Source organism: Crocodylus siamensis, chromosome 1 (genome assembly GCF_052110815.1).
Source record: "Crocodylus siamensis isolate JL-2025a chromosome 1, ASM5211081v1, whole genome shotgun sequence".
Taxonomy (NCBI): Eukaryota; Metazoa; Chordata; order Crocodylia; family Crocodylidae; genus Crocodylus; species Crocodylus siamensis.
In genome coordinates, this window is record NC_143395.1 from 105,090,894 (window position 1) to 105,108,008 (window position 17,115).

The window sequence follows — 17,115 nt, forward strand, 5'->3', positions numbered from 1 at the left end:
TGAAATTCAAAATGAAACATGTTCCATCAAAACGCAAGTTGAAACAGAACAGTGCCGTTTCGCACAGCCCTAGTAGATACATATTGTGTAACGTTGCTGTGATAGCACTCCTGAAAAGCTTTAAGCCAATATGTGCAGGAAGTGGTGCATCACAATCATAGCTTCCTTTATGTAAAGCACTTGGTTTCTGAACCAAACAAAAACCATTCCAATAACATGCCCAAGGCAGAGGCCTGATCCATTACATTAAAAAGAGTAATCCTGTGAGATGCTAATCCCCCTTGAAGATCCAGGATTTGGTTCTAAGGATGAGTCTACATGTCACCAAATGGCAACATTGCTATGGCACTGTGTTTTAGTACTTCCTTTTAGAAGTACTAAAGCACAGCGCAGTATGGGCAGTTATTACTACGCGTGCAGTGCACGGTTAGACTTTGCCCCTATGTTGCTGGAGTGGCACGCTATACCCAGGAATCCACTGCTATGGTGATGTAGCTGGCGATCACATGTAGACACATCATTGCTATGTAGCTGTAGTGCAGCATATGGCGACGTAGCATGTAAATGCACCCTAAATGTACATAATAAGGAAAGGCAATATGCACACAGATTCACATTGCCTTGTACAAATGGAAATAAGGGAAATGATCATAATATTTGTCATACCCATGGAACTTGGGAAAGCACTGGCATGTGAAATCTGTGTGTTTGGGTTTCCACAGACTCACGGCAACATCTTTCTTCAGAATCCTCAGAAAATTTACTACACAAAGCAATCTTGACTTCTCCAGGCTTCTCTTACATGTAGTCTGAATGCCCTTTTTCCTTTGCCGTAAAGTTCCTTAAATGCTCCAACAAGGTGTACCACAGAGACTGCACCCACAGGACAACTTTGTTGCCATTCATCATTCTGTGAATGACTGGTCAGTGGCCACCCTGCATGTCTTCAAAGACTAGTATGTTTGTCTCAATGAGATCTCCAGGCAAGCCCAATACTCTACCATCTATCTAGGTATTTATATGGCTCTTATCATCCTTGTGGCTGAACACCTCACCATCATCAGTGGACTTTTATACTTACAACAACCCTGAGAGGTTGGAAAGCATAATCCTTCTTCTACAGAAGGCAAACTATAATGCCTCATGTATTAAAACGACTTCCTGGATGATACACTGGAAGTTTGTAACTCAGCCAGCAGCTGAAACCCTTGTGTTCTAGATGCTAGTTCAAAGATCTATTCGCAAGTAGAGGCTAGGGTTGGGTATTTGTCTGGTCAAATACCAGTCAAAAATTGTAAAAAAAAAAAATTGCCAATAGGTCCAAATAAAAAGCCAAAAGTTTCCATTAAGAACTGTGTCAAAAACAATTTTAAAAAATCATATTTCTGTCAAGAAAACTACAAAAAAGTAGGGTTTTTTGAAAATGTTTATAATCTTTAACCAGTTAAAAAAAAATAGAGTCATTTGACAATATTTGATTGGTCACTCGACTGCCTTACTAACCCTAGTAGAGGCGAAACTTTTTTGGCCAGGCATGCCACAAATTAGACCCACACCCTCCCCAATTGCTACTCCAACCCCCTTCCCTTGCCTGATCTGCTTCTCTGTTTCCTGCTCCCTGCCCTATTTGATACTCTGCTTTCTGCTTCCTGCCCTGTACTCCCTGCCCAACCTGCTGCTCTGTTTCCTGCTTCCTGTTGTATCTGTCACTCTGCTACCTGTCCCCTCCACAAAATGCCACACGCTACAAACAGTGGCTTCCCATGCCACTTGCGGCATACGTGCTCCAGGCTGGCCACCCCTGCACTAACATCATCCTACTTGTACCTTCTGTGACGTCTCTAGCAAGCACTCATCAGCCCTCACTGGAAACTATGAACCAACCCCTCTTGATAACATGATACTGCAGAATGTTTTTCTGATCTTAATACTGTGATTTCAAATATGGAAGACTACAATTTATCCTTTGTTTGTTTCCTTGAAAAGCAAGCTTTAAATGCTGCATTTGGCATAAGCTCTAAGCCAGGGATAGTTTTTAAAAAGCCCTTTTGGTATGAAGCTCCTTGTCACCCTGCAGTACTTGGCGTGGTGTTTTTATCTTTAGATGTGAAATGAAACAGTGAGTTTGCATTGAGGGTACTGCTGAATAGTAGCTTTAACACTAAGCCTGCCCAGGATCAAAGAAGTTCTGAAAAATCAGCTCCCCCAGTGTAGAAACTGGATTTTATTCAATTTAGATATGTACCCTTTAATCTTTCTCACAGAACTCAATGTCACAGTGACATTCTCTGTTGGAAGGCTGTCTATGGTCATGGGAAGTGAATATAAAACCTTCAATAACCTTTGATCTGTTAATCAAAGGCTGTTATTATTTCCTGAATATTTGAATGTAACATTCCACCGACAGTGAAGGGCAAATGTTCCATTAAGAAAATCGGTAAATAATAGCAGCCTTTGATTATCATATCAAAGATTATTATAGGTTCTACATTAGATTCACTTGATAGGGGACTGCCTTGCAAAACATGTTAATGTAATATAAACACGAATATTTAGACTTACTCTTTATTATTTCAATATTTATCCCATCACTACACTATATATATATAATACACCCCCCGCATATATATAAAATACTTATCCTACATATGTATAATACTTATCCCATATATTTATCCTATGGATATATCTATACATATAGATACACATATATAGAGATACAGATATTTAGAGCCACACGCACACGCGCACACACACACACACACACACACACACATTTGAAGGTATATACCACTAATATTCCCAAGCAGGGTATTGCAACACCTTTGGGGTACCTTGAGATCCTCTTGGGGTGCCATGGGTTGCCACATAATGTTAGACATAGTGTTAGGCATGTAAACATGACTCACAAGATAAGATATTTCAAGTAAGAATCCATAGTGTTAAAAGCATTTTAACCTCTTGTGGTCTTTCTAAGGTCTTTGCAGCAGAATAATTGCTCAATTTTTCTTCTGCAGTCAAAAATCCAGTGAAAACTAAGAGCTGGATAGTCAATCTATCAAGGGGAACCTTGGGTCTAAAAAGATGAGGGGGTAAATTCATCTTGAATGAGTTTGGGGTCATCAGCATTGCTATTGACCTATATCAGCTACTGCTGCTGCTGCTACTACTAAATCACACTCAGCACATAGGCAGAGATTTAAAGCATTTCAAGCACAGTAATTAATTGTGCTCTTCTATCTCCTCTAAGATACCCTTCAAGCATTTCCTGCACACACCCCCACTCTATGCAGTGAAATACCATATTTTATCTTATACAACACACACTCCCCACAAAAAACAGCTGCTAGAAATTGGAGCACATATTATATGCAAGGAATATGGTAAGAATAGTTTATGCTGCTTACTGGGCAAAAGTGTAAATAAAATCTTCAGTGGTTCACAGGGAATAGATCAATGAACAGAACAGGCCTGGTACTCCACTCAGTGGGCATGTCTGATGCTATGTTGCCATAGTAATGTGTTACGGTGATGTAGCATCCATTGGTGGACACAAACCGTGAGGCCAACGCTACATCGTCGTAGTGATGAGCACCTTGCTACAGTGTGTTGCTATGGCAATGCAGCAGCTAAAAATAACCATGTGCCGCTGGGACAGCTGGTAACAGCGGTTACTGCACCATCATTTATCACTTCCTGACGGTACTAAATGCCAGTGCAGTAACTGCGTTGTGGGGAGCATGTGTAGATGCACCCAGTTACTTACTGGAAAGATATTTTTCTTTCGTTTTCTCTTTCAAAAACAAAGTGTGTTTCTTATTCCACAGTGTGATGTATTTAAGAAAATATGATATACTGGTTCTGCTTCTATGGGAACAGACAGACAAAACATTTAACCTGTGTAATAAGAATTATACTGATATAAAGAGGTAGAGACAAAAGGAAACAAATTCTACGCTGGGTTGACTTGTAGTGGAAAATTACCCCTGAAAAAAATCAAGGATAGACTCCAGTGGAACAAGTTACACTGGTTTATTTTCATGGGTCTGCACCTGTCGGTCTGTAATTACAGCGTGTTGGAGCAGATTTGATTAATCGAGTCTGCTAGAGCATAGTAATTACCATGCTCCAACCAGCCACCAGCATGTCATGTATCACCATCCCCACACTTCAAAATGATGGCACCAGCACTTTAGCTAAAGCTTATTTGACAAGCTTTAGATAAAGTGTCCCCACCACCATTTTGAAGTGTGGGGACACTGATACACAAGACCGGGGTGGGTAAAATACAGCCCATGGGACAGGCACTTTCACCAGGCCTGCAGCACCCCCCAAAGAATTGTGCTGCACCCAGCCCTCTCCCCTGCCAGGCTGAGAGCAAGGCACCCACATGTATACCCCTCCAGCATACCCTGTTGTGCCTTTTTCCCACCCCCTTGGGCAGAAGGGCCCAGCCAAGATAGCAGCAGCTTCTGGGCAGGGCTCCTGCTGCAGCCGCCCCATGGGAACCTGCTTGGCTTCCTGGAAATCAACTCGCTTGGGGCAGCAGGTAGGGAAGCAGAGGTAGAGTTGCAGCTGAGTATAAGCACAGAGCCCATGCCCAGGGGAGATAGCAGAAGCACGGAGCTTGGCTGGGCAGGGTATGGGTGTGAGGCTGGGGGGTGTAGGGACCCCCCACGCTTCCACCATGACATGCAGCCCCTGGTCAGGGAACTCATGCAGGCATTGCAGGCACCCGGTGGAGTATGGCTCCAACTAGTGCTGCATATGGGGGTGAGGTGGGGGTGGAGCACAGCCTGCCTGTCTGCCTCTATCACTGGGGCTCCATGCCCTGCATCTGCAGTTCCTGCTCTCGCAATGGGGGTAGCCCTGGGCCTGCTGCCTTCCTTGCCCCCTGCTGCGCCAGTCCCTGCAACCCGCTGGGAGTGGAGGAAACCCTGCCGCCTGCTTCCCCACGGAGTCCAGTGCAGGACTTCCCCGCTGTGAGTGTGGGAGCTGCAGGCACGTGGCGTGGAGCCCCGTGATACAGGTGGCCATCACAGCACTGGGGGCAAGGAGTGCAGCTTCCCTGGCCGCCTCTATCCCCGGTGGTACACTTTTGAACTAAAGCACCTCCGATGTGTTGAAGTTCAAAAGCGCACCACTACCATTTTCTTAGTGCTGATGTGCATTTCACCACTCACGCAACTGCAAGCACTGCAGCACTGGGCGCTTTTCAAATTGCGCAGCGCTGCAGTGCTTGCATGTGTAAAAATGCCTGTAAGTAGCCTCGTTGAAATCAAACAGTATATTCAGATCAGTAGCACTGCTCTAGCCAAGCAGAGAGGTGTGCTCTAGCACCCTCCCTACCTCCTGCAACTTCTAGCCTGAACCACTGCAGACATGTGGCTGCATTTCCGGAATCACATTTCCATCACAGGTTCAGAAAAGGCCCTTTGAAATCCATGGAAGAAACAACTTGTCTCTAATAAAAATCAAGTTATGCTTAAGTTATGATCTGACTTGGGCTACACCATTCAGTAACGTGCAGAGCTGAGCCCTAAATCTGCTAAAAAAATAATCTTGGAACCTCATAATTAAAAACAAACAACAATAATGGCTTTAAAGCATGGTTTTAAAGAAGCAATACTCTCAGTTGGTCCACTGCCTTGGGTAAGACTAACCTATTTTCAGGCAGTTAAGAAATCAGAGACTAATATGTGAAATTTATAATTCAATATCAATCTACCCAAGGACAATTAAATTAGATGGGACTTTACTTACATTCAGCATTCAGTGAAAATTCAAACTGAATGTTGAGTGCTCCAACCCATAAATAAAACACTTCAAACTAATGTTGTACAAGGCAGAGCTGTAGCAAGATCGATGGCACGCAGTCCACAACAAGGGTTTCATTTTGGCATGAAATCTCATTACACTGCAGCCCATCAGCCAGTGGTCACAATGTGAAGAATAGCTATAGATGGCATGGTTTGAATAGCATAAGAACAATGGACTGCGTAAGCTAGCTCTATCATATCCAAAACACTGTCAGTGTATTAAAATACAAAACATGCTCCCATGATTCTGTCACGCACATGGGATATATGAATCTAGGCTTCATTTTTTAGGGGAAATAACCCTAAATTATAAAAGATGCCATTTTTGAGTGTTTGAGTGAGTGTTTCTATATAGCAAATTGATTAAACATGCATGTTTTCCAGTTTTTTTGTGCACAGAAATATAGTAACTCAGTGTTTTATAAAAGTCTGAAAGGTTATTCCATTTCATGTCAAAGAGAAAGATGAGCATTGTAGAATACTCTGTCTTTCCTGCGTTTTCCAGTCTGTTGCAGGATGACATGGCTTATGGTATTTTGTAGCATAAAAATGTCACCACATCTTCTGAGGGACCATGGGTTATATTGAAAGAAATATTTATCCTCCCTCAGTTATTTTCTTTGCCAGATTTTCAAGTTTCTCAGTTCTTTTTCATTTTTATGTACCCAAACAGCATATACACTGAACTATAACTGCAAGTTTGTCACTGACAGTTTGTGATTCAGCTCTAGGTGGGCAGGATGATCCTATTTCACTGCAAGGCACAATATAATCCTAAACTGCGTGTAAATAACAAAACCTGAACCAATGCAGCTGTGTATATGCAACGTAGATATATAAAGTGAAATAGGACTTAGCCCTCAAGGTCCAATAACTGGTCCAGTAGTATCATGTTGGGAGGGAAAAAAAGATTCAAATATTATCTTGCTCAGAAATATGAGCATGGCCTGACATCCTTGCTATCATGTCCCTAGGCTGCATAGAGCCAAAAATGAAACTATTTTGTTCTGTGTTAAAGTTGCTTTGAGTGTTAAAAGAGAATAGGCTACAGGGAGGTACAATGGATATACATAGCCTAATTTTTTTTAACCTTGACCCATGCAACAAGTGGATCTAATGTACAAAATCAAGTGGAATGGCTGAAAAAAAATAGTTTTGTTCCTTGGTTTTGGTTTCTGTGGGCTTACGAACATAGCTCAAACCACATAAAAAGGTGCTATAAGCCAAATGAGAATACATGGGATTTGTCTCCACACTGAAGAAGACTGCTACTGCCTAATAAAAAGGTGGATAGGAACCTGTTCCCTTCACGTTCTGTAGAGGTTGCACTTCTGTTCATGAGAATCTTTTATTCAGTCACTTCAAATAGGATCTCCTCTGTCACTTGAGTTTTGTCATAAACCTCAGGCTCAATGTGAAACTCAGATAAAATAGATGAGTTTCACATAGTTTCCACATAAAGCACAAGTTAGCTCAGTTTCATTCAAAACTTGGCTTCAGGCTCATCTGAATTTTAAATGAGGCTGCCTGGATTTGGCAAAACTACCATAAATCTGTGTTTGTTTAAAAAAAAAAAATGAAACCAGGCATGATTCACTCTGCTCTAGGTTTCCTTATTATCAGTTTCACACATCTCCAGTAGAGATTGGCCTTGTATTGGCCTTGTGTTGGATTTCCTTTACTCTAGAATTAACTTGGGCTCTTACTTTCTAATCAAGTTCACAACCATGTGCACAAAAATCTCTTCCCTGAGTAAGATGCTGCATTCTACCAGTGCCCATCCTGGAGTTAGTGCCGCCATTGCAGCACTTAAGGAATTTACTAGTGAAAACTTAGTCCTCTGCAGATACCTAAGAACCAAGTTAAGGAAGCTTCAGCAATTTATACCACGGAGGATTAAGCACAAAGTGCATCACAGCTGCTTCCAAACCTCTACCATTGCATAGAGACCAGTTAAGATCTTACATTAGAAGAAAGAGTCATGCTGTATAAAGTGTTTGGTTACATATACATAGCCAAAATGGGGAAATGTCATTATCTTCCCTTCAACAAATGCATTCCCTGCCATAGAATAAAAGCCATATGACATATCTGAATAGCAAGAAGAAAAAACCCACCACCCACATGTCTTGGAAGAAGTTTTGTAAATCCAGTGTTTCTATAACTGAAATCAGTGTTATCTATTTCATAGCTTTACAAACTCTGCATAATGCAGATCTTATCTGGATGGTTACTCTTCCCTGTAGTTCCAGAACTGTGTGCAGAATTCTACTTATCTAAATTAGTTTTACCATTGTCCTGAGCCCTGTCTGGTTTTGTTGAATGTTACATGCTGAAATAAATGTAAACTTGGGGACAGAATCTCTTCTTCACCAAATGTAACTGGTTTGGGTTACCTGCTTTTCTGCCCTGGCCTTAGCCTTCTACAGGGTAGAGCAAGCTTGAGGCTGTTCTAATTTGTGCTGAGTGATACAATCCCCTACAGACCATGAGCTAGATGGTTATAATTTCACAATTAGGCAGCTCTGCAGTAAGCATCTTGTAGAGATGCGTCCACTGTATTCTGCGTTAAGCATAGTGTCATTTGTAGACACAGACTTCTAGTACAGTGCACAGCAAATTCTTATTACTGGTAGTAGGTTCTGCGAGACCCTATCTCTTTGCAAACACTCCCTGGAATCAAACAAGAGTTCTCAGGTTGACATTAGTTATGTGTTGTGCAAGTATTTCCTGCTAAGGGTGGATGCCCACCAATTTATTTTTTTTTAAATGCCAGAAATTGGCAAATGAAAACAAAGCCTTCAGGGTGTATCAGATCTGCACCTTAGCTAACAGGAGCTTGCAATGCCTTGGTAAACATCACCAGACAGATGGGTACATACCGTTCTGCAGCATGGTGTGACACTGATGTTTTATACCTATAACATGACCTAATTATTAGCTAAAAATGAGTTCAAATGAGAAGGTGGATCACATTGCATGAAGCTTAATTAATGCAAAACAGATAAAAGAAGCTGCCCCTCTTAGTCTGCATAAAAGATACCAGGTACCATGAAAATACTATACGATGAAATGAAAACATGACTAAGCAGATGCTCACATGTCTATGAAACAGACAAAACTCTTGTGCTAAAGGCGATATATTTTATTTAGCATTAGTAGCAAAAAAAAAATAATTTCTTTGCAAGCTTTTGGGTCCAAACCCTGCCTGACATATGACACCATCAGGGAAGAAACCTGCTGGAGCTTGGCTTCTGTTTAATCTGCATATTCACAGAGAAACTTTTTCACAAATGGACTTTAAAACCCAGGGGAACCACACTATCTTTTACTTCCCCTGTGCAAGATGAAATTTCTTTTCTATCTGAGATAACTTTTACAATCTTTGAACTCTCCTCTGCCTAAAGAAGGGTGTTTGGACCCAAAAGCTTGCAAAGAAAGAAATTTTTTGCTACTATTTAGTTGAGTTAATAAAAGATACCACTTCTAGCACAAGAGTTTTGTCTGCTTCTGCTTCTGCTTCTTCTTTAGACCAACATGGCTACAAGCTATATCCCTGATGCTTGTCTATGACTCTTTTATAATGCAAAAAGGCTTAAATTTCTCTTGCAGCATTTTTATTCAGTGCCCATTAGTAGTCTGGGGACATCAATAAATAACACTAAATAGTGATATCTAGTGAATGATAGATGACAAAACTTCAATTGCTTCTGATAACTTTGAAAAAAGAAGAAACCATTGATGTATATAGCATTAAAAATGGCTACCAATGAAGCCTGACCAGTCACTAGACTTTTGGTTGGAGTCAGAAAGTCCTTGCCCAGTAGAGAAAAAAAAGATTGAAGAGCTGAAATTTAGTGACCTGTACTATGCATATTCTGCCATAAAGAATTGATGAAGTTATGTATATGCTCCAAAAGAATTTTAATGAAGTCTGTCCTAAATACCACATGCATTCAGAACAGACCAGTGGCTCTACTGTGGCCAACTTTGCATGGCTTGTGAGGAACAGGGAAAGGATGTAAGTAACTTTTTTATGACTGTGGACACTCTTTTCTATGGTGCTCATTACTTAAAAACAGAGGCATACCTGTGCAGTTCTGTGCTCAGGGGTGGGGTGGGGGCGGGGGGAGGTTGTATTGGTAGCAGCAGCTGGGCCAGTATGGTGGCTGCTGTTTTTGTGCTCCATCCAATTGGCACCTGGGGCTAGTATCCCAGTCACCTTCCGCATTTAATTGCTCAAAAGAGTATGTAGAGGAAAAAGTAAGATCAGACACAGCAGGAAATGCATGTGGCATCCACTGAAAGGGTAGTGGAGATTTGACAATACCTCAGGGTTCTCATGTGCTGAGCCATCCAGAATATCCTGGATCTTACCTTGTAGCATAGCTGTCCCTTCCTCTTTCATATAGGCCATGGCTTAAGAGTAAGCATTTTGACAAGCCAGTTTAGCACATTCAGGGAATGAAAAACCCAAACATTTTAGTTGTTTGTTTGCTGTTAATGAGCATTTTTATAGCTAACAGTAAGAAAAGCCCTGTAAATTTAATATAAGAAATCCATACAATATAAGAAAGCTTTAAGAGTTTTGTCTGTAAGTAGTAAAAGCCAGGAGTCACATATGATGCTCAGGCCTTAGTTTGTCTTTTGGACATAGGGCATATGGCTGTAATGCTAGTTATCCATTTTATCCACTGACTATATAAAGCAAAATACATAAACAGGCCTGAAAGGAAGTCTGTTTTGTTAGGTGAGTGCTTAGCCACTAGCATATACAATCACATTCCCAATTGCTTGCTCCTTGAGAAGCAAGTTTTCTTTGGGGTGTGATGGGCCTAGAACATAGGTCTCTGACTTCATCAGCAAGTGTGTTAACCAGTAGACTGCTGAGCAAAATGCAGACTCCAGCATAACACTTGCTCTCAGTATCAAATACATGCATGTGTTTTTATTTGAACTGAGGCTATTGGGACTTGTACAGTATGTATTTAATAGATTCATAGATATTTGGGTCAGAAGGGACCTCAGTAGATCATCAAGTCCAACCCCCTGCCCTGGGGTGAGATCAATGTATGTGATGGTACTGAATCAAAACAGAGTGTAAGTGGAAGTAGATGAATCACTGTATTGGATCACTTGTGAAAATGCCCAAAGAGCAAGCCTAATTGCCTCACGATCTTAAAAGGCAAAGATAGGATGAAGTTACACATTACACTTAGACCATACTAAGGACACTTAAAATGTGAGCATCCACATATAAAACTTGTTAACCTGTGCTAAGTGCCCTCTGAGCATCTCATAGTTCAGGCAAGGGTTACCTCTGGGCCATGCTCATGTTAAAGTAACTTCAGTCTGTTCCACAGAAATAAACTGAGCAAGTTCCAGTCCTCTAGCATCCCAGGATGCACTGGTCCCAGCCCCCACACCAAAAGCAGGACTGGAATCCAGGTGTCCTAGCTCCTAGCCGCACTTCTGCTCACTAACTCTCCAGTGACAAGTCAGAGCTGTGTAGGCAAAAAATGTTATTAACCCTTAACATGTGACACCTCGCGGTATGTTCTAACTTCAATGTGGTTTAGCATTCCACAGAATAAGTATAGTCTAAGTATAACATGTAACTTTACATTGTATAGATTCATCAGCCGATTTGAATTGGCTTTATTTCCAAAGCATATTGCAAATGTGCCCGTGTTCAGACTGCTTGATTAATTTTAAAGTACCTACATTTAAAATTTTCCACGTTAAGTGAACAGGATTGGATCCTTACAGCTGGATCACACTATTCATTCCAATAAAACAGATGACCATATGATCAGTTTTAATAAACTTCCCAGAAATCCTATTAGTGTAAGAGGAACTGATGGTATAATTTGTCCCTGCTGTTTGTGATTTTGGGATGTTCGTGCTCTCCATACATAATTATAAATCTGCAGTAACTCAGCATTTACTGAAGTAATTTAGGATTTGTACCAATGACAATGACAGCAGACTGTCTATAATGTACTGCAGTTTGCTAGAGTAATGCTGTTAAACTGCTGTGCCTTAGTATCTTTGCAACAGCAAATGTTTATCTCTTGCAGGCTGCAGCTATCCAAATGAGCAACATCTTACATAAATACATATTTGCAAGGGTCGCCTTAAGTGTAACAGCAGGGTTATTATGCTTGTGGCAAACTTCTTATCGTAATTAAGTGTAAAGAGTACAGGATGTTTCCAAGCCTAGTTTGTGTCAAGGCATATAGGCGCACACAGCCTGTTAATAAATAATAGACTTTCTATGTGCACATTCTGCAACCTGGTTTGACAAATCAACCCCTGATGGGTAAAATAACGTATCATGTGTTAGTGAAAAACAAGGAAATGATACATTCCTGAGCTTATAGTTACTGGGGATCCTGCAAGGGGGGGCGTTTAAAAGCACACTTTAGTTTTAGTGTTTCCCATTAGATGGTACGGTCTGCTGTCTGTCTGTTTCTTTTGGTTATTTTTCTAGGGAGGAGGACACTGTATGGGTAATGTATAGGGCATTATTTTACTTTGGTTTTCCATATCTAAGCAGTATGGTAGTCGGGGATCCAGATCCTCAGCCTTGCTAATCATGGAGTTGGTGCTGCTAAGCTAATTAGTGCTATCAGAGCTTTTAACATGGGCTTATGAGCTGTTCTGAGAGGTGTCTGTTAGGGCTATGTAAAACAGCACCATTTCATTTCGACTTCTGTTTTTGATTTCAGAGGGCCAGTGTTTCATTTCATCATTTTTTTTCATTTCAAAGCACTGTTCCATTTCATTTCAATGAAACTGTTTCACTGTTTTGACATGTTTCAACATTTCGCCCATAAGCTATAATGGGGAATCACAAAAATGCCTATAACTTTGTCATTTCATGCCATGTTTAAATAAAAACAGCAGGAAGGGTAGCCCCTGCTGAGGCCATAAAGCCTGTCATGTTTCAAGGAGATAGGTGTAAGGGTTTCTGGGAAACTGCACCTCAAGCTGCTGACAAGCAATACTTGTGACATGTGACTGTGTGTGTGTGTGTTATGGTCCACCCTCACTGGAGCTGGGGCCTCTATACAACACAGTAGTGTGCCCCAATTATGCCTCCTCCTCCCCTACAGCCTCATCTCAGTCCACCACTTTAAATAACAACAGGTAAGTAAGCAGCACAGTAGCACTAGCATCTCAGACAGCCAAATTGTCACAAACTAGAGCCTTTCTTTCCTTTCCTGCAGGAGCTTCTTCTTCAGCAGCTGCCAGAGAACTCTCCCTGCCAGCCCCAGCCCTGGGGCTTAGATGTGCCCAGGGCCCTATGTCCTTCCGGTCAGCTGACTAGGGACAGGTGCTAGGGGTGTAGGTTGTAGCCGTGTTGGTCTAAGGACATGGCACTGGCAGACAAGATTCTTTGGGTCAGCCTGGTATCTTGTAGTAGACCAACTGAATAGCTGAAGAAATATATCTTGCAAACTTTTGGGTTGAAAAACCCTTTGTCGGGCTGAGGAAGCACTTGCAGTTGGTGTGTATGCTGTGGAAGGAATAGTAAAGAAGCCAGAGGCTGGCCTGGCATGCAATGCAGGCAAGAAAGCCAGTCAGTAAAAATCATGGGTGACTGGTGCCACCTTAGTCAGCGGGGCCATATGCCCCCCCCACACAAGACCAGTCCCACCAACCGGGGTAGGCAGAATCCCCTCACAGCTTATCTCATTGCTCGGGGGTGGCCCCCACAGCCAATCTTACCAACTGGGGGGGGGGAGGGGGGTGCCACAGCCAATTTTGCTGCCCGAGTGGCTGTGGCCACTTCTGGGACCGGCTGCAGCGATTGGCCAGCGCTTGCAGGTGGGACACCAGCACTCCCACCTGTCCCCCCCACCCACTGCCTAAGTGGTAAGTATGGCTAGTCAGGGGGTGCACTGGTACTCTCAGGGAGTGTATGTGTACCCCCTGCACCCCCTACTTTTTTCCGATTCTCCCCCAGAATACTGGGATAGGAAGGGACCTCAGAGAAGGATCACAGTCACCGGGCAGCTACACAGTCAATATCAGAGCAGTTCTTCCCCCTTTTTTCCCCTTCCTTCTCCTTAGAGTCTGTTTCCTTGCAAGGAAGCGCAGCTTCCAAACTTGAAACATTTCAAAACTTTTGAAATGTTTTGAGTGCCCTCGTTTCATTTCGAGGCTGTTTTGAAGACTTTTGTTTCATTTAGATTTCACTGTTTTGAGCTCAAAATGAGTTGAAACAGCATCGAAATGAAACACCTGGTGAAATTTTGCATAGCTCTAATGTCTATATGATATTATTTGCACGGTAAAGAAATAAAAAATTTAATGGGGGATATGGGGAGAATTAAAAGAAAACAGAATAGCTCAAAAGGGTAGTGGTGGACAGAAGTCAATCGTCATGGTGCCCTGTGATCAGTGGGGTCCTTCAAGGCTCTGTCCTTGGACCTATTTTGTTCAACCTCTTCATTAATGATGTGGACACTGGAGTCAGAAGTGGACTGGCCAAGTTCGCCGATGATACCAAACTTTAGAGTAAAGCATCCACACCAGATGAAAGGCGGGTGATCCAGGCTGACCTTGACAGACTCAGGAAATGGGCAGATGAGAACCTGATGGTGTTTAACACCGAAAAATGCAAGGTTCTCGAACTTGGGAGGAAAAACCTGCAGAATGTCTATAGGCTCGGCAGTGCTATGCTGACTAGCACTACGGACGAGGAGGACTAGGGGGTCAGGATTGACCACAAGATGAACATGAGCCTTCAGTGTGATGCTGCAGCTAGTAAAGTGAGAAAAAAGCCAGCTTGCATCCATAGATGCTTCTCAAGCAAATCCCAGGACATCATTCTCCCATTGTACTCGGCCTTGGTGAGGCCACAGCTGGAGTACTGTGTCCAGTTTGGGGCTCCACAATTCAAAAAGGACGTAGAGAAGCTTGAGAGAGTGCAGAGGAGAGACGCACACATGATCAGAGATCAGGAAAACAGACCTTATGAAGAGAGGCTGAGAGCCATGGGACTCTTCAGCCTGGAAAAGCACAGGCTCAGGGGTGATCTGATGGCCACCTAAAAGTTTATCGGGGTGTTCACCAGGATCTGGGGGAACGTTTGTTCACCAGAGCGCCCCAAGGGATGACAAGATTGAATGGTTATAAACTACTGCAAGACCATTTCAGGCTGGACATAAGAAAGAATTTCTTTACTGTCCAAGCCCCCAAGGTTTGGAATGGCCTGCCACCGGAGGTGGTTCAAGCACCTACTTCGAACGCTTTCAGGAGAAACCTGGATGTTTTTCTTGCTGGGATCCTATGACCCCATCTGACTTCCTGCCCCTGGGGCAGGGGGCTGGACTCGATGATCTTCTGGGGTCCCTTCCAGCCCAAATAGCTATGAAATCTATGAAAAAACAGGGGCAATGGGACACAGATTTTTTTTCAAGTACGCGATATTGATTCAAATCTCACAGCAGTTGGTCATGATGGGAAGTAATAAATTAGCTTCATTGATACTAAAGGGAGCTTTGCTGTTAACTTTAATGGGCCTAGAATTTCTGTATGTACCTAGATGTACCATAGCCTTAAGTTTTTTCTCAATCCTTTGTAGTCCACATCACCATTAGCAAGGGGCTGAATGGGCAATGAAGACTGAATTGCTCTCTAATCATTTTGAGCTGGCTTCTCCAGCAGAGGTTTAGTGGCAGAATGGTATGCTGAAAGCTTGGGCTGCTGTTTACCATGCTTTGCCTTCAGTAAACTGAAAACTTAACTTTTCAGTGATTCATGGATGCTTTACATTAGCACTTAACCCCTTTGTAAATAATGCATTATAAGAAATAAAAAATATGAACCACTTACTTGGTCCCAGACCAATGGAGAAAGCAGCAACATAAACAAGCAAGCTAGCCAGAGAGATCCATTTCAGAAGTAGTGGGACTTCCACAGTTTCTGTTTTGATGTTCGATCTCATTTGACTTCCTGTAGAGATCATGTCTCCTTCCAAAACTGTCCTGTTCTGTTCCTCTGTTTTAGCCATTTTAGATTTCTTTAGTGTATTTAGTGATATTCCATCCTGTGAAGTCATACTGCCAAACTGGTTCCTGAGACTGTCATTACTGGCAGTCAGGTTTCCTGATCCATGAAAAACTGAATCTTCTAGAGACTGGCTTCTACAGATATTTGTGAAGTTCATATGTAAATTAAAATTCACCAAACCCATGGTGACTAGAGACACTGCCATAAGAGAAGAACCAATACACAGAAAAGTTTTGCTTCCAACTTGATCCACAAAACTGATGGCTGGGATTGTGCTGACTACTTTCACCACTCCCACTCCAGTAGAGGCCAAGCTAGCTGCTTCATTGCTCTGAAACCCAACTGACTTCAGAACAGTCGATGCATAAAATAAAATGTTAGGTTGTCCTGTTGTTTGCACAAAAAACGCTAGGGTGAGACCTATTAGCATTCGTGCCCTCATATTGTCTTTTGAACGAAATAGGTCCAAGAAACCATACTGATGTTCATCTTTCAAGGAAGACTTGATGGCAATGAGTTCTTCAGCAGTGTCTGAAGTTGCCCTTAGCCTCCCCAGTACCTTGCTAGCAGCTTCTTCATTACCTTTCATAACAAGAAACCGAGGACTTGGGGGAAGGAAATACATAGCAACAGCTTGCAAAGCCCCTAATGGCATTGCAAGGCCAAACATGTATTTCCAGCCTTGAGAAACGCTGGCAAATACATAATTTGAAATGTAGGCAAAAAGAAAGCCAGTCACAATCATAAGTTCATTTAATGACACAAGTAGGCCTCTTCTATGCTGCGGTGCAATCTCAGCAATATATACACATGTTGCAATTGAGGATAATGATATGGAAATGCCTATAATGATCCGGCCTACAATAAGTATCCCATATGATGCACTGGGTATCAAGATCAGACTTCCCAATACAAATAAAGAAGATGCTACAATAATAGCAATTCTCCTTCCAAATCGGTCAATCAGGAATCCACCAGTAAGTGATGCTAGTAAGGCCCCAATAAGGATGGAGCTTACGACTATTTCCTGCTGTTTGCAAGAGAGCATTAGTATACTGCTCAGCTGGAGAAGAGCCCCTGAGATAAGTCCTAATTCATAACCCATTAGAAGTCCACTGATGGCAGCAATGGTAGATGACAGAAAGGTAAACATTCCACATCCTGGAATTAAAGAAAAAGAAAAACAGTAAGTTCTGTATCATTGCGATAATCAGTAAAAAACTTATTTTAGAAACCAGGGGTCAAAACCTTGCCCTAAATCTGGGCAAAACAA

General features: G+C 42.2%; 1 protein-coding gene across 3 annotated transcripts in view; it reads right to left on the minus strand.

Moving 5' to 3' along the window:
- Window positions 1-17,115, minus strand: part of SLC2A12 (solute carrier family 2 member 12) — a 51,942-nt gene that overhangs the window by 24,223 nt on the left and 10,604 nt on the right. For all 3 annotated transcript variants that reach the window (XM_090039638.1, XM_090039628.1, XM_090039618.1), the window contains exon 2: window positions 15,666-17,003. In XM_090039638.1, the coding sequence (XP_089895764.1) occupies window positions 15,666-17,003 (1,338 nt within the window). The remainder of the gene's footprint in view (window positions 1-15,665; window positions 17,004-17,115) is intronic.